The sequence below is a fragment of the Carlito syrichta genome, unplaced genomic scaffold (genome assembly GCF_000164805.1).
Source record: "Carlito syrichta isolate Samal-C Ts95f unplaced genomic scaffold, Tarsius_syrichta-2.0.1 Scaffold302318, whole genome shotgun sequence".
Classification (NCBI taxonomy): Eukaryota; Metazoa; Chordata; class Mammalia; order Primates; family Tarsiidae; genus Carlito; species Carlito syrichta.
In genome coordinates this window covers 55,260-73,807 of record NW_007246414.1, presented here as the reverse complement: position 1 = coordinate 73,807, position 18,548 = coordinate 55,260, and the positions used below count along the sequence as shown (strand labels likewise).

General features: G+C 38.5%; 1 protein-coding gene across 2 annotated transcripts in view; it reads left to right on the top strand.

The window, feature by feature from the left end:
- The window catches only part of NHSL1 (NHS like 1), a 143,562-nt gene that overhangs the window by 94,922 nt on the left and 30,092 nt on the right, over positions 1-18,548 (top strand). For both annotated transcript variants that reach the window (XM_021711486.1, XM_008056306.2), the window contains exon 3: positions 2,845-2,972. In XM_021711486.1, coding sequence (XP_021567161.1) covers positions 2,845-2,972 — 128 coding nt within the window. The remainder of the gene's footprint in view (positions 1-2,844; positions 2,973-18,548) is intronic.

The window sequence follows — 18,548 nt, the reverse complement described above, 5'->3', positions numbered from 1 at the left end:
AGCATACCATTTAAAACTACTAATCATGGTTTACATAACATCTCTATGGAGTGAGAGTATATATGCTGATTGTACCGTTTATTCATTTTAGAAAATGTGTTAAATGTTGGAGAAAATGTGAAAATATTTATCATTCTGAAGTGTTACATTAGTATAAGTAAATTCTCATTAAAGAAATCTTATGTTCTGAGCCAGGCACAGTGGCTCCCACCTGTAATCCCAACACTTTGAGAGGCTGAGACTGGAGGATTGCTTGCCCAGGAGATCGAGAACAGCATAAGTAACATAGTGAGTCCTCATCACTACAAAAAAATTTTTTTTGAAACTTAGCTGGGCATGGTGGCATGTGCCCGTAGTCCTAGCAACTTGGGAGGTTGAAGTAGGAGGATCTCTTGAGCCCAAGAGTTCCAGGATGCAGTGAACTATGATAATGCCACTGTACTCCAGCTTGGGCTGCAGAGTGAAACCCTGCTTCCTAAAAAAAAAAAAAAAACAGTTGTGTTCTGAAAGTTTCAAAAAAATTTTTTTAAATCCATTTTAATAAATATTATGAGTAGTTGTCAGGAGAGACTACAAGTTTTGTTTTTGTTTTTGTTTTTTTGGAGCTCATGACCACAGCATCCTCAACCTGCTGGGCTCAGGCAATCCTTTTGCCTTAGCCTTCCGAGTAGCTGGAGCTACAGGCACACGCCACCATGCCCAGTTAATTTTTTGATTTATTATAGAGACGAGGTCTCACCAAGTTGCCCAGGCTGGTCTTGAACCCCTAGGCTCAGGGAATCCTCTCGCCTCGGCCTCCCAAAGTGCTGGGATTACAGGCTTGAGCCACCATTGCAGGTTGCACAAATTTTTTAACCCATAAGTAATAGAAATAGTGTTATTTAGCTATTTTATGATCACATATGCATTTTTTTTAGTTAGCTTGACGTTCTATTAGAATCTCATTTTTATCTGATTTGTAGCTCTGCTCTGGAAACTTCCTCTATCCATTCCCACTGTGAGGTAGCAAAGGAGAGTGAGGATTTTTTTATTACCTGGTTTATTTAAAATTAGTCTAATATTTTTATCTCTCCACTGAAGTGACTACTGTCTCCTCTTTGAGGAAAAATCATAGATCCTAATGTTAGAAGGCACTCTGAAGATGTCCTAGTTTAGTTCTGTGTCTGCAGGTGCATGGTTTTGTAAAGCTATGCAAAGAGAAAACTTTCCAACACCAAACACATTTTGTAGTCCTTTAGAAAGCTGGGTATTGAAAGGAACCCTGTGGCAACTGCTCCTTTGTGTGTCTGGTACCTTAAAAAGTCAGTTCTCTCTCTCTCTCTTTCTCTCTCTCTCTCTCTCTCTCCCTCTCTCGCTCTGTGTGTGTGTGTGTGTGTGTGTGTGTGTTGGAGTCTCACTGTCACCCAGGCTGGGGTGCAGTGGAACACTCACAGCCACTGCAGCCTTGACTTACTAGGCTCAGGTGATCCTTCCACCCCAGCCTTCCAAGTAGCTGGAACAACAGGCACCCACACGCCCAGCTAATTTTTTGATTTATTGTAGAGACAAGGTCTCACCAAGTTGCCCAGGCTGGTCTCAAACCCCCGAGCTCAGGCAATCCTCTCACCTTTGCCTCCCAAAGTACTAGGATTACAGGCGTGAGCCACTGTGCCCAGCCTAAAAAGCCATTTTTAAAAAAATGTTTTCATTTTTAAAAAATATATATTTTATTTAAAGAAGTGGAGTACAATTCAGGATTAGGTATACAAGTGGACACCATATAGGTAGAGTTTGGGCTTCCCTTTGGTCCCCACAAAAAGCCATTTTTAAAGGCATAGCCGCACTGATGAGAGTCAGCAGTGCAGCACTTTTCCTTGAAGAGAATCCCAGTCACCACACTGTCAGTGGGCCCAGTCCGCCTTGATCCAGGGCACCATGACCCTGGGTACCTTCCACTCAAGAGGTGCCAGGCATTCCTCTGTGGACTGGCAGATGACTCAGGCTGGCACCTGGCTTCATATTAAATTCCACACAGCGTTTACAGTCTGTTTGGCATCAAAATTGAATTGAGAACTAAAAATAAAATGAGAGCATTATAATCCATGATCTCTTGTGTTACTTCCAATGGATGGGTTCAGGATGCATGAGAATTGCTTGTTTTTTTTTATTTTTTAATATAGAATAACATAATCAAATGTTTTGTGTCAAAAATTATAGTAATTAAGGCCATGGGTTAATATTGAGTCCACTGCTTACTTGCATAACATTATAGAGCAAACACTACAATTACCCTAAACTTCAGTTTTCTGAATAAAGTAGAATTGCTGATAAGTGTCTACCTCATAGGGTTGTTGTGAGCTCTGAAGACAACTCATTTAAAGTGTATTGATGTAGCATGTGGTGTGTAGTAGGTGCTTTAGGTTTTTTAAAAAAATCATTTTCATTATTAATATTGTTATTTTAAAATCCTATTCTGAAATAGGAGTTGTTTTGCTGAAATATACTAAAAACAGTAAGCACAGAGGAATAAAAATTCTGGTTGTTCGTCAGGCTCAGTGGCTCAGCCTGTAATCCCAGCACTTTGGGAGGCCGAGGGAAGTAGATTGCCTGAGCTCATGGGTTCAAGACCAGCCTGCAACTTGGCGCGACCTCGCCTCTGCAGTAAATCAAAAATTAGCCTGGCGTGGTAGTGCATGTCTGTAGTTCCAGCTACTTGGAAGGTTGAAGCGGAAGGATAGCCCGAGTCCAGCAGATCAACGCTGGTGTGGCTATGAGCGTGTGATGGAGTGAGACTCCAACTCAAAAAAAAAAAAAAATTCGGGTTGTTAATACCCCTCCTTCCCTCCCCACCTACCTCCTGTGCAGAGTGTGACAAATTGCGGCGGGATGGCTACCGGAGTTCTCAGTACTACTCTCAGGGACCCACCTTTGCAGCCAACTCCAGCTCACTCTGTGATGATTATCAAGATGAAGATGAAGAGACAGATCAAAAGGTAAGGCTTCTAAGTGCAACGTGGGGTGCTGGATGGGATCCCAGAATAGAAAAAGGACATATGTGGCAAAACTGGTGAAATCAGGATAAAGTCTGTAGCTTAGTGTTGTCCCCATTTAACTTCTTGGTTTTAACAAATGTACCATGATTACGGAAGGTATTAACATAAGAGGGAACTGCGTGAAGGGTACACAAGGAATTCTCAATACTGTCTTTGCAACTTTCAGGAAATATAAAACTATTCTAATTTTAAAAGAGGCAAGGTTAGAATCCAAGGAATTCATGAAAGAGACATAAAATCAGTATGTTTGTGCATTTTGAATATTCTCTTTTGGTTACAAAACAAAAGGTCTTACTTCTGTTTTGTTTTTCACATGACTAAGAACCCAGTTATATCACAAAGAACTCTAAGTATAACAGCAAAAGTCACTTTTACAACTGGTCAGTGTTATAGATTAAATATAAGCAATGCTTTTATTTAATATTATTGCACTGGCCAATTTATTCTACATTTGAGTTCTTTTTCCTCTACCAACTTTTGACATTTGCACAAACTACTTAAGAGAAGTATATTTTCTCAGTACTAAATGAATAGGAGAGAATTAAAATCTGTGGTGATTTTGATTTATGTAGTTTTATTAGATAATGTGAACTGACATTGGAATTACTTAAACAAAATAAGATTTGATGAACAGTATTTGATTAAGAAACCATTTTAAATTAATCTAAAAACTTTCAGTGGAATTACATCAATACATAAATGGCTTATTGATTGAAGAACATTATTCAAAATTTATTATGCTTTTTTGTGAAATAGGTAACTTCAGAGAACAAAATAAGATATAACTGATCAAAAACTGGGAAATTATTACCTTAAATTTTTGATCTTCTGATGAATATTCACTCCATGTTTTTTTGAATCACAATTTTTAAATTAATATTATGTTTAACTGACAAATCATAATTTTTTAATGCATTTATAGGATACAATGTGATGTTTTGATAAATGTATACAATGTGGAATGATTAAATCAAGCTAATCAACATATCCATCCCTGTGCTTACCTACTGTTTTTGGTGACAAGATATTTGAAATTTAGATAGTTACTTTGAAATATATAATACATTATTGTAGACTGTAGTCACCATGCTGTGCAAAAGATCTCAAAACTTATTCCTCCATTTCATCTGAAACATTGTACCCTTTGATCATCAACTCCCTGTTCCTTCCTTCCCCACCCAGATTTTTATCACAGGTTTTTCCTATTTCTTTAGAGGTATTTTTACATATTAAGTTATGTGGGTTTTTTTGACTTTAAAATATACAAAGACAGTCTCTTACCATAATGGGAAAAGCAGCTATTTCAAAATTGATCTGATCTTTAATTTTGAAACCTTTTATTTTTGTCTTGTTGGCATGAGTAAGGAAAATGAAAACCAGAAGGTGAGTTGTATAGTCAGACTTTTGTTTATCCACATATACCTCAGCCTTACACTAATGCTCAGAGGAGGAGGAAAAGTATATAGTGAGCCCAGTGAGACAGATGGTTTCTGGGTGCAGCATGATTGCACAAGTTGTAAGTCTCCAAGAGCATAGAGTCTCTTGGTAAACTGGCATTGTTGTGACAGCATCATAAGATCTTCTGGAAAATAGAAAAACCTTTTCTAAATTCTCACATAGCTTTTTACTTACCATGATACTTGACTCTGAGGAAAGTGAAGCCTCTGTGGACTAGTTTCTATCCTGTGTACCGTTGCTTCAGATCCCTGCCCTCAAACATTCCCTCTCCTAAATGTGTCTGAGGGTAGACAGGTCACCCCTGAGAAAACAAGGCACCTGTCATGCTGAAAATGAATCCACAGAGAATGGCCATATGTAAGGGAGCATGTAAAAATGTTATCCTTTATATGATGTGATATGACACAACATAAACCAGTAAGCACACATTTCCATAAGTACCTCAGTGAGATTTGGTGGCATTGGCATCACTAGTCCAGGAATCAGAAGATGGCTATGGGACCTTCAACAGGTATTCCTCCTCTTTGTGAAATGGAGAAGTCAGTGCAGTGGGGGAAGCCTTCCTGGTGTGTATGGGAGGAGAGCTTTTATTTTCTGGGCTCCTTGCAGACCCTCTCTGAGTTACAGCATCTGTCCCCACGGCCTTCATATATTTGGCCTCTCACAAAAAGCACACAACTGCTTTCACATCTTGACTTCCCTTGCTACTATAAGTTTTTGTTACTTCTGTGATTTTAAAAATTCAGGTCAATACTTGTTCTTGAGCTGGGCGTGGTGGCTCACACCTGTAATCCCAGCACTTTGGGAGGTGGAGGTGAGAGGATTTCCTGAGCCCAGGGCTTTGAGACCAGCATGGACAACTTGACGAGACCTTGTTTCTGCAATAAATAAAAAAATTACCCAGGTGCAGTGGCTCATGCCTGTGGTTCTAGCTGCTTGGAAGGCTGAGGTGGAAGGATCGCCTGAGCCCAGGAGGTTGAGGCTGCAGTGGCCGTGAGCAACATGCCATGGCACTCCAGCTTGGGTGACAGAGTGAGACTCTGACTCAAAAAAAAAAAAAGAAACTTTCTCTTGGTTGGAAGTATTTTTAAATCCTTGGAATATATGTTAGTGATATTTATGGTGAGCTTTTATTTTTCCTTTTCTTAAATGTATAGAAATTTAAATCATTAGATCTGAATGTTACCGCAAAGCAATCTCTGTTAAGAAATTTGTGTCAGAATAAAATAAATACAAAACTATTTTGTTTTATTAAATATATACTATGAAAGGGGACCCAAATAAAAATGGAATTATCTTTTGGAGGGTGGGCCCCTTTTAGTACAATTTGTTCCTTTATATCAAATGGTCAACCAAAGTTTTTATCTGAGTGTTTTGAGAAGGTTGCTTCATGATCTGCAGAAGAAACATCCTGAGTTGTGGCAAACAGGTGACTTGTTCTTCTACCATGACATTGCACCTGCCAACACCCTGCTGAGTGTTCAACAGTTTTTGACCAAAAAACGCCATAACCTCCATACCCTACCCTCTCTATTCACCTATCTCACCCTGAACAACTTTTTTTTTTGTTTCCCCGATAAAAAATAGTCCTCAGAGGATACGTTTTGCCTGTGTGGAAGAGGTGATACAAAAAACAGCAGAAGCACTAAAAGCATCAAAATTGACAAGTTCAAAAACTGTTTTGAGCAGTGGAAAAAGTGTCTTGATAGGTGTATTGCATCAAACGGAGAGTATTTTGAAAGTGACTGAAGTTTAAACATGCAAGAATAAATATACAATTTTTTATAAATAAATACCATTACTTTTGATCCCCCTCATATATTAGGTAGACATTATTATATACTAGTTAATTATCAACTAACAAATTACAGCATCATATTAACTAACTTTCTTCCTTTCTTACTCAACACCCTTCTCTGCTGGGCTGTATCATTCAATGTTGTATTAACTTCTGCCTGTTCTTGATTTTGAGAAACATCTAGAACCCCACTTGCCCTGCCACTGTTACGTGTCCAGTTTGATGATCTTAGAGCACATTCTCCATCTTTTTGCTTATTCATAGTTATTGGATTAATTACAGTGGTCTCTGCCAGAGAATATATTTTTTCTTCTTAACTGTATAAAGTTAACAAGACTTAGTGCTGCTGTCAGTGACCAAGTTCCTGAAATTGTTATAGAAATTAAACACTTAAGCCCTTGTGCTTTCTCTGCCACTTCTTACAGGTTCCTCTTCTTAACCCAACTCAAGGGTTTCATTCGTGTGCATCCTCACACCTTACTTAGTACTTGATTGACTGCCTAGCTGGCTTATTCTCTTAACAGTAATTTATTGACTACTTCTAAGTTAGTGTTTACCCTGATTCAGAATCTGGATTAATCTTCATGACTCTTAACATCATTCACTAGATCACAGTGATGCACAGATGCATCTAAGCTTTACAGTCATCAGTGACCCAGACACATTCCCCACCCCTCTCCAATGTGTTCTGAAAAAGAACTTCTTTAAGCATAGATATATAATTGCTTTGTGAAACCGGTACTTACTGAGCACCTTCTGTGTGTTAGGGACTATTCTAGGTGTTGGAGATGTATCAGTGGCCCAAACAGACATCCCATCCCTTGATGGAGCTTTGATTTCACTGAGACACTAAGAGCAAATATAGTCATGTATCACTTAATGATGATACATTCTGAGAAATGCAGCATTAGGTGATTTTGTCATTGTGTGAACATCAAAGGGTAGACTTACACAAACCTAGATGGTACAGCTTACTCCTAAGCTATATGGTATAGCCTATTGCTCCTGGGTTACAAGCCTATTCATCATGTTACTATACTGAATACTATAGGCAATTATAACAGGCCTAGGCTCATGTGTGTATCTAAACATATCAAAATAGAAAGGGTACAGTACAAACAGCACACCTGTGTAGGGCAGGGCTGGAAATTGCTCTGGCTTTAGGTGAGTCAATGAGTAAGTGGTGAGTGAATGTGAAGGCCTAGAACACTACTGAACACTACTTTATAAACACTACACTCAGTCTACACTAAATGTATACAGAAATATTTTTCTTTTTTTTTTTTTTTTTGAGTTGGAGTCTCACTCTGTTGCCCAGACTGGAGTGCAGTGGCCGCTCCCGGCCACCGCAGCCTCAACCTCCTGGGCTCCGGCGATCCTTTCGCCTCAGCCTTCCGAGTAGCTGGAACTACAGGCGGATGCTACCACGCCCGGCTAATTTTTGATTTATTGTAGAGATGAGGTCTCGCCAAGTTGCCCAGGTGGGTCTCGAACCTGCAGGCTCAGGCAATCCAAGAAATATTTTTCTTTCTTCAACAATAAATTAACCGTAGCTTACTACAGTAAGTTTTTTACTTTATAAACTTAAAAAAATTTTTTTAACCTTTTGACTCTTTGGTAATAACACCTAGCTTAAAACACACACACATTGTACAGCTGTACAAAAATGTCTTCTATATTTATATTCTTACTCTATAAGCTTTTTTTCTATTTAAAAATATTTTAAAATTATTTTTACTTTTTAAATACTAAGACACAAACACACATGAGCCTAGGCCTGCACAGGATCAGGATTGTCAATATCACTGTCTTCCACCTACACATCTTATCCCACTGGAAGGTGTTCAGGACCAATAACACAGGCTCTGTCATCTCCTATGATAACAAGGACTTCTTTTGGAATACCTCCAGAGGGACGTATCTGAGGATGCTTTACAGTTAACTGTTTTTTATAAGTAGAAGTACACTCTAATGATTAAAAAGTATAGTATACTGAATAGGTAAGCCAGTAACTTAGTTGTTTTTTTAATCATTATCAAGTATTATGTATTGGGTATAATTATATATACTAGATTTTTATATGACTGGCAGTATAGTAGGTTTTTTTACACCAGCATCACCATAAATGCGAGAGTAATGCTTGTCCTATGACATTAGGACATCACTAGGCACTAGAAAACTTGCAACTCCATTCTAATCTTATGGGACCACTGTCATATATGCGGTCCATCATTGACTGAAATATTGTTATGTGGCACATGACTGTAAGGAATTTTGTTATGTTCAAAAATGGCCTGTGATCTGGAGTATAAATAGATCGGAGGAAGGGGCAATTAAAATTTTAAATTAAAAGGACAGGCCTTATTGACCAAAGGGGTGATTGGTATTAAAAAAGTGAGCCTTGCAAAAATCATGCATTTCTGGAAGAATATTCCAGAAAGAAGCAGCCAGTGTAATACATTTTCTTAAGGAAATATGTTATTTATCAGATACTCCAAAACATAAAGATTAATAAGATATCTGTATTTGTCTTAAGGAACTTACAGATCTAGCGAGTAGGAAGAACTAAGTAGAATAAAAAGTATTTTATATAACCTGCTGTGATAAGTGTTTGGCATATAGTAATATGTGTAAAAAAAAAATTCTTCTGACTTGGGCAGTGAGGAAGTGGAAGAGGGGTTAGGAGAAGGTAAAGTACATAAGAAGAATAGTAATAGGGCTTTTATAACAAACAAATGTCACTGAGGACTTAGACCCAAAGAGTAGCTGTGTGAATAGCAAGAAAGGGGGGAAGTTAAGAGATGGTGACATTTTAGGAGTTAGGAGACCAATTCCGGGTTTTAGCTCTTCCACTTGCTGTGTTTCTTTGGCTGTATCACAGGCCCCTTCAAGGCATTAATTCCTTTATGTACAAAGTAAGGAATAGAATAAGATTGTTCTCTGCAATCTGGACAATCCATCCATTCATTCATTTACTCAGTAAATATTTATTCAGCACCTCCAATATGCCAAGCATTGTTCTAGCTCCTGAGAAGCCATCAAGTGAACAAGTTCCTGCCATCAAAGGGAAAATGATGGGGAATAAACAAGCACCAGGTGGTGATAAGGATTATAAGGGTAAATAGAACAGTGGTAAGGAGAGCTCTTGAGTGACTGGCCTGCCATTTTAGATTGAGTGCACAGAAAAGACTCTGAGGGTCATCAATAGAGCAGACCTTGGGTTCCAGTGTAAAAATTCCACACGTACAAAGGCCTGGACACTGTAATATGGTGTCCTGCAAAAGAAGTACCCAGGAACCAGAGTAGGCAGAGTAGACACTGAGCAAAGGGAAGAGAGGTAATAATGATTTGGGGGGAAATAGCCAAGGGCCAGATTGGCCATGGTAAGAATTTTGGATTTGTTGCAGCTAGGTGAGAAGGGAAGTGACTGGAGAAGTTGCATGAAAATGTAACAGGATCAGATTTACTATTAATGTCATTTGTCTGGTCACTGTATGAAGATTAGACCATGGGTAGTAGAAGATAGGAAAAGAGAAAAAAATAGGAGGCTATTGCAGTCATCTAGGCAAGAGAGAGCTGATGATGGCTGGGACCCAGATGGCAGTGGTGGAGATTATGAGTTTATTTTGAAAGTGGATCCTTCTGGATTTGCTGAAGTAATAAGAAAAAGAAAAAGGATGACCCTTCTCTGTTATTTTTCCAGCTTGGTTCCTCTAGAATCTCATTACGAAAATCATTTGACCCCTTGAGAGACTCTAGTCCATTGACTCTACCCTTTTCATGCCCAACTCATCCTTCCCCAGCTTCTCTTACATGGTTCACTATCACATTCACTTCTTCATACACATTTTCAGCTCTGCTGGCTTTCCTCTCCTTCTGCCACGTTCCTGGCAGAGTCCCAATTCCAGTTTGATCCAAGTCCTCCCCCTGATTTGCAATAAAGTCCAATTAGCTAAATAAGGCTAGCAAAAAAACACCAGGTTAAGTTTGCTAGTCGCACTATACATGTATGACCTCAAGTCTAAAGTGTTGCCCAGCAATCCTACTATATTTTCAGTTCATTCTTCCACTCTCCCAAGTTGTATCTCATGCCTTCTCAAATCTCTGAATATAACTTTCTCTGCTCCACTTACCAAGCCTGTATCCTATGGTTTGGGTGTGGTTGGTTTGTTCCCACCAAAACCCATGATAAAATTTGGTCCCCAGTGTGGCAGTATTGGAAGTTGTGGCCTAATGGGAGGTGTCTGGGCAATGGAGGAAGATCCCTTATGAATGACTTGGTGCTGTTCTTGGGGTTGGTTTGGTTCTCAAGGGAATCACTTAGTTCCTAAGAGAATGAGGTGTTATAAAGCCAAGAACCCTCAGGTTCTCCCCCTCTTTGCACATGGCTGCATCCCCTTTGATCTCTACATATTTTGACACTGCACAAAAGCCTTCACCAGAAACCAGGGCCATACCCCTGAACTTCTCAGTCTGCAGAATCATGAGCTAAATAAACCACTTGTCTTTATAAATTACCCACTCTTTAAGTGTTCTTTTATAGCAACACAAAACAGACTCAGACACTATCCCTGATATTTATTGCACTAGAAAAAACAGAAGCAATCAAACATCAGATCTTTCACAACCAAACTAACCTGTCAAACTGCTTTGCATATCTTCCTTTATAGACTTACTTTTTCTAGCCATTGCAATAGATGAACACAGTCCTTACTCCTTTTCTGCCCTGCTGCATCCTAAGTGCCTAGATTAGGGCCTGGTACATAGTAGGCACTTGGTATTTTTCCAGTGAGATGAAAAAAACCCTACCTCTCAAGGATTTCATATTTGTAATTTATTCCACTCTCTTTGATCTAATCAATTATCTTTCTTGATTGTATCATAACCATCATGTATACAAACATGCTGTATTTTCTTTCATCTTGAAGAAATCTTCCTTTGACCTTTTATCCTCCTCCAATTTCTACCACATTCCTCAGTTTATCTTTATAATAAAACGTCTCCTTAGAACTGTCTAGACTTGCTGTCTCCACTGCCTTCCTTCACAATCTCTTTTGAAGCCCCTCCAAAGTTTTATCCCAAGCTTACGCTTAACCTACTCTTGTGAAGTCTACCAGTCACCTCCATGTTGCCAAATCTAATAAGTTACTTCTGAGGCCTCATCTTACTAAATCTCTTTGGAGCATTTGACACTATTTATGGATCTTTTCTGCTAAGAATGCTTGGTTTACTTGACCCTCATGACACCATACACTCCTGGTTTTCCTCTTCCCTTACTAAGCTGTTGCCTCTCAATCATTTGTTGGATGCTCCTTTTCTTCCAAATATCTAAAAGTTGGTGTAACCCAGAGGCTCCAACCTTGTACCTCTGCCCTTCTGTCCAACGAGTGATTTCATCAAATGCCATGGTTTTAAATTTCATGCACTGAATTTTCCTAAGTTTATATCTTTAGTCCAGACTCATGCATTTAGCCACTTACTGTTCATCTTCACTTAAATTTCTTACAAGTGTCTCAAACTTGTCCATGTCCAAGTATGTAATTCCCACGTTCCTCTTTCAAAAAAAACCAACACTTCCTATTTTCATAATTCCTCCCACCTCAGTAAACCACAACTCCATTCTACCAGTCACTTAAGTCAAAAAAGTTGGGTACATTCTTGATTCCTCTTTTTCTCCTTCAGCAAACTCTGTGGGATTACTAATTTTTGAACCACCTCCAAAACCTCAACTCAGGTGCCCTGCAATGGTTAGGTCAGGGTTATGTGCCTGAGAATAGGTGACTGAGGCAGGTTAGAAGTGAGGCTGTGAAGAATCTGAGCAAGTGTTAGATGTGCCAGCTCTGTGGATATTGAGTTCACTGAGAGTAATGTCAGGAATGGTGGTGGAGAGAGGTTGAGGTAGGATCAAGAGTGGCAATGCTAAGTAAAGGAGTTGTATAGCTTATTGCATAACTTAGAATTTATAGCTTATTATATAACTTATTACATAGTTAATAGGAAGTGACTAACAAATTTTTTTAAGCATAGAATTTTATGGTTATAAATAAAAATTGCGTGCAGTCATTTCTCATTATCCAGGGGGAATTCGTCCCAGGACCCTCCACAAATACCAAAATCCATAGATGCTCAAGTCTTTGATATAAAATGGTGCAATATTTGCATATAGCTTATGCACACCCTTCCATATACTCTAAATCATCTATAAATTATTCATAAAACCTAATACAATGTAAATGCTATAGAAATAGTTTTATACTAACATTGTTTAGGACTACTGATAAGAAAAAAGTCTGCACGTATTCATTACACAAGCAGCCTTCCTTTTGTTTTTATTTTTTAAAATATCTTCAGTTCGTGATTGGTTGAATCCATGGATGCAGAACCCACGAATATGGAGAACTAATACATGTCATTTTTTGATAGATGAAAGACATGGGTAAATTTGAAACTGATTTTCTAATTTATGTAATGTAAACCTGATCATACAAGAAAGAAAATATTTTACCAGAGTGATTACCATGAAAAAAAGAATAAATTGTATCAAAATTTTACATCAAATTGGAAAAAAACCTACCAAGCCCTTGTAGTTTCATGGGGGTAGGGGAGTCTAGTAGATTTTAAAAAGTAGGTGGATTCAATGCTTAAAGTTGTTCAAAGCAAAGGAAAAAAAAGAAAAAGTGCAATTCTTTTTAATGAATTAGTTTAGCACTGATGCCAAAACCCAGCAAAGACTGCACAAAGCAGAAAATTAACTGGCCAGTCTTACTCATGAATATTGGTATTAGAAATCATAAATAAAACATTAGGTAACAATCTAGCAGCTCATTAAGGGACAAATACTCCATAGCAACCTGGGTTTATTCCAATAGTAATGCGAGAATGTTTGATATTAATAATCTAGTTATGTATTAATCATATTACTAGATCTGAAGAGAAAAGTCATAGAATCAAAACTATAGATATTGACAAGATATTTGGTACATTTTAACAGCCATTCTTGATTTTTAAAAATAATATTAGAATTAAAAGTATCTGCCTTGTCCCCCAAATCTAACATAATTTTCAGTGGCCATTCTGACTAGAATGAGGTATAAGTCAAGGACGCTCACGTTCACTGTCATTATTACTACTTAACCTTATGCAGGAAGAGCTAGTGAGCTCAATTAGAAAAGCTGTAGAATAAGAAGTACAAAAATGGAGAAAATTGAGGTACGTAATCATTGTGTATGGTAAGTTTGTATACTTGGTAAATTCAAGAAAATAAAATTTAAAAATTGTATAGATAATAGAGTTCAATGATAGAGTGAGGTATAAAATTAATATACAGAAATCAATAGCTTTCATATCTACAAAGTCAAGGTAGAAGATATAATATAAAAAATCTACTTAAAATAACTGTAGCAAAGTAGATAGGGATAAATTTAATAAGAAAAGTACAAGTTCTATATGAAAAAATCTTTAAAATACTATAAAATACAAATAAGATTTGAATAAATGAAAAGTTACATCATGTTCTTAGAGGACTCAATATCAAAATGCTGTCAATTCTGCCTAAGTTAATTTATAAAATTAACACTACACCAGTAGAAAGGTAAATAGATTTGTTCTGTTTTTCTTTGGTTTGGGGTTACTATTTGGGGTGAGAGGAAGAGGGAGAAAACTAAGGAGTGGGGGTGAATCTAAAGATCGTAGCTAGAAAAACTGTAAAACAGAAGAGCAGTAAGGAAGAACTGCCTTTACTGAATACAAGAACATAAAGTCAGGGATTCCTCCAGTGTGGTACCTGAATGTACATACCAGTAGAACAGAATATTACAAACAGAATAGAAAGTCTAGAAATAGCCTAAGTCTTTATGGGATTTAGTATATCACCAAACTGGCATTTTAAGTCAGGTGGGGATCCACTAGCTATTTAGAGGAGCCCCACGCCAGCAGTTTATGGTCTTTAGTGTTATGACCAAGACCCCTAACTGCAATTCATGTTCGTAAAATCACCCTAATAGTCTGGATCATTTTAAATACAGAGTGTGTAGAAGTCAGTTTGAAGGAAACATTCTATTGAGAAAATCTTTTCTTTTTTTTAATTTTGTTTATTTATTTATTTTATTATGAAGTTGTGGGGTACAGTTAAGGGTTAGGTATACAATTGCGTTTCATTCAGGCACCCTGTTGATATGGGGTGTTTCCCCATTCCCAGACAGATATTTGCTACTGATAAGATAAAATCTTTTCTTACCACTTCTTTGGTAGGTTTTGGAGGAAGAGGTGTGCTATAAATGATCTGACATCAAAAGCAGCATTTGTAATGAAAGCATCTCGTTTGCATTTAACAAATATTAAGCATCCATTTCCTCAAATGAGAGTTGGCAATAAGATAAAGGCTAAGGATGTATAGATTAGAAAAGCAAACCTAGAACATAAAGTCACGGATTCCTCCAGTGTGGGTCATCTATTCTGGTTTTATACTCTGGCTAATTGTTCTAGAGTAATTATCCTACTTATACTAATGCAAAACACTTACCAAGGAGGACTCTACAATGTCTTATGGTATGAAGAAAGGTGTTTTTTTTTTGGGTTTTTTGTTTTTTGTTTTTTGAGTTGGAGTCTCACTCTGTCGCCCAGACTGGAGTGCAGTGGCTGCTCCCGGCCACCGCAGCCTCGACCTACTGGGCTCCGGCGATCCTTCCTTCTCAGCCTTCCAAGTAGCCGGAATTACAGGCGCGCGCTACCAAGCCCGGCTCATTTTTTGATTTATTGTAGAGATGAGGTCTCGCCTGCCCAGGCGGGTCTCGAACCCGCGGGCTCAGGCAATTCACTCACCTCAGCCTCCCAAAGGCAGGGGATTACAGGCTGAGCCACCGAGCCCGGCTAAGAAAGGTGTTTTGCTAATGATATCCACACACATCTTTGATGTTCAAAGTGATGATTTGGTATGGCAAGAAGAAAATTGTTTAAAGTATTTCAGTTGTATATGGCTTATATTTCGTCTAAATAGTAAACATGAGGGATGAAGAAATGCAGTTGGCAAAGAGATATAGAAATTTCAGGAAATGTCTTTTTATTCAACTGTGAAATCAAAGAGTAAGTCATAGCTTTTTGTTCTAACTCTTGACTTTTGTTTTCTTACTTTTCGGTATACACCAGGTACTACAAAAGAGATTCTTGCGTTTGACAGGGGGATGGGAGGGGTGTCAGTTATTGGTGCCAAAATGCTCACTGTGAGTTGATAAGGAATTTCTCCAACTGCCATTGTTGGGGGTTATATTTGACGGTTTGTTCACTGAATCTGGGAAACATTCACAGAGGTTCCATTGTGTTAGCACAAAGGATGTCAGTCACGAGTTACTTAATCCTCTTGTGTAAAATTCACCCCCAAAATGTGTACAATCTCCCCTTTACTTCTACTCACTGAAATTCTACATATAGGTAGTAATTCTGTCCATAGACGTAAAGCTAAAGAACAGAGCGTTACAACAACATGCTCACGTCATATTGCTAGAAAGCGAATGTGTATGACTTGAACCCAAGTGGTTTATGGTCTAAACCACTGCATTGTTCCATTTTTGTGAAATCTGTATGATTGAGAAAAACAAAGAAACTGGCGACCATCACCAGTGAATGAGACTTTTGATGCATCTTGTTTAAAAAAAAAAAAAGAGTTAGCCGGGCTCGGTGGCTCAGCCTGTAATCCCATGCTTTGGAAGGCTGAGGTGAGTGGATTGCCTGAGCCCGCGGGTTCAAGACCCGCCTGGGCAACTTGGCAAGACCTCATCTCTACAACAAATCAAAAACTTAGCCAGGCGTGGTAGCGCGTGCCTGTAGTTCCAACTACTTGGAAGGCTGAGGCGGAAGGATCGCCGGAGCCCAGCCGGTCGAGGCCGCGGTGGCGGGGAGCGGCCACTGCACTCCAGTCTGGGCGACAGAGTGAGACTCCAACTCAAAAAAAAAAAAAAAGAGTTGTGTTAGACCTAGATTTTGGCAATAAATGGTTGACTTTAATGGTAGTGATAGAAACAACACTTTCCTATTTCTTGTTATTCTGTGTGTTGTAGGCTTTGTAGATAAGAAATATTTTAATTGAAGGGAGACTTTAAAGCAAAAGGCAGTAGCCTTTTGCTGTAACTGTAACTGTAAACATAGGAGACTTATTTAACGTGATGCTTGAGAGCACAGGTTGGGGCAGCTTTCCCACCTGCTGAAGCCGGCTGGCCTTGGGGTAAGTTGCTTTCCCCTGTAAGCTTCAGTTTCCTCAGCTGTAAAGAGGTATAAACCAAATGCTCTGTTTGCTCAGGACAGCCCTGGTTTACAGCTGCTATTCTGTGTAATTATTAATTGCACCCCCCTTCACTCTTAAGGGTGTTCCTGTGTTGTTAATAAATTGCATGGTTCCCCTACCTCCCTTGGAGGGTTGTTGTGAGGCTGAAGTAAATTAACGTCTGCAAAACCCTTAGCACACTGCCTGGCACATAGTATATGCTTAAATGATGATGATAAGCATTATTAAACTGCTTGGTTTTCAAACCAGACTTCAAAGAAAATGACTCCACTAGTGACTGTTTTTGTGAAAATTTGGCCACTCTCCCAATCATCCTGTTTTTTATTCCACCCACATAGAATTGCCTGCCTGAAGCAATGAATTTAAGAGGTTTCAGCAGCTACTAACACATTTCTGATCATCGTGGCTTACAGGTTATCTGTTTGTGGAATTACTGTGGTCTTGCTAAGGCAAACTCGATAATAATTGTGGAACACTTTCAAACATAGTCAGAACCTTCCCACGAATTTTAACTCATTTTCTACAACAACCCCCATGAAATAGGTTTTTAATAGCTATTACTGTCATTTTAATGATCTGTAGACAGAGGCTTAGAAATATGAAATGACTGTTTCAAGATCACATAAGTAGAAAGCATCAGGACAGATATAAATGCAGGGCTTCTTGGTATTCATTTATTTCCATTGTACCATGCTGGATAAATAAAAGGGCGAGATTACTAAATTACCCAAACTCCCTCTCATTATGCCTGCTTTTGTCATCTCTCAGCCCATCTTTAGCTTGTCTGGCACTCTTTTTTATTCCCAATATTTGCTTAAGTGCTGCTTGATCTCAGTTAGGGGACATAGTCCCTGGCCTAGGGACTAAGGTCTAGAAATGGCCTAAGGTCTAGAAATGATGACTCTAAATGCAATCATGTGTTATTGGGTCTCTCTCTGTGAGTAGTTTCAGGACAAGGTGAAAACATGAAGACGTCGGTACTGGCTCTGTGTGCTTACTGCCCTGCAGTTATGGCACCTTGCTACTCCACCATTGCCGGCAAGACAGAAAATTTGGGTCTGTCATTCCCAGGCCTTTATATGTGCAAACCATTGAGGGTGATTCTGGTGACCTGTTGCAGTTTCTCTTGCTGTACACATCACATACACTATAATAGGGCTCTGTTCACTTCTGCCTTCTCTTCTAGATGAGCAGAGAGCAACCCTGCCATGCTTATCTCCGTGTTCCCAGCATGGAGCCAAAGGTTCAAGCACTGAGACCATTCTCAGTTCTGTGTGTGAACATATTCAGTGTTTATTGCAGCCATGCAAAGTAGCTTTGATTATCACCATGTCATGGATGAGGAAACTGGATTGTGGGAAGATTAGGTCATTTGCTTAAGATCACATAGCTTTTCTGTACCGAAACAAGAAGTCTCTTTTAAAACAGCTTTATTGAGGTATAATTTATGTAAAATAACCTATCTCTCCATATGTTTGAAGTATACAACTTAGTCAGTTTTGACATGTGCATACACACATGAGACAACAGCTAAGATAGTGAACACATCCATCACTCTCAAAAGCAAAGCCAAGATTTAAACCCAGATCTATGAGTCCAAAGCCCATGCTTTTCCTTCAATGATGAGTAACAGAGCCTTTGCATGGTCCTTTCCTCCTAGTCATTCTCTTATGAGGAGTTTTGAATTGTTGAGATAATATAAAAACATCTTTTACAACCCAACTGTTCATCAAAAAAGGAGTGGACAAATAAATGTGGTACTGGAGCGGAGTGCATACCCCATGAAATGCATGAATGATAGGCTTGCACAACTACATGGAAATGTCTTAGAAAGGCAGTGGTAAGTCACAAACATTACAAAGAGAACGATACTATTTTTCTTAAAGTCAAAGCAAATCTAAACATATAATTTAGAAATATATATACACACACTCACACACACATATATAAAACACAAGAGTAAAGTAATGATGGTCACAAAATT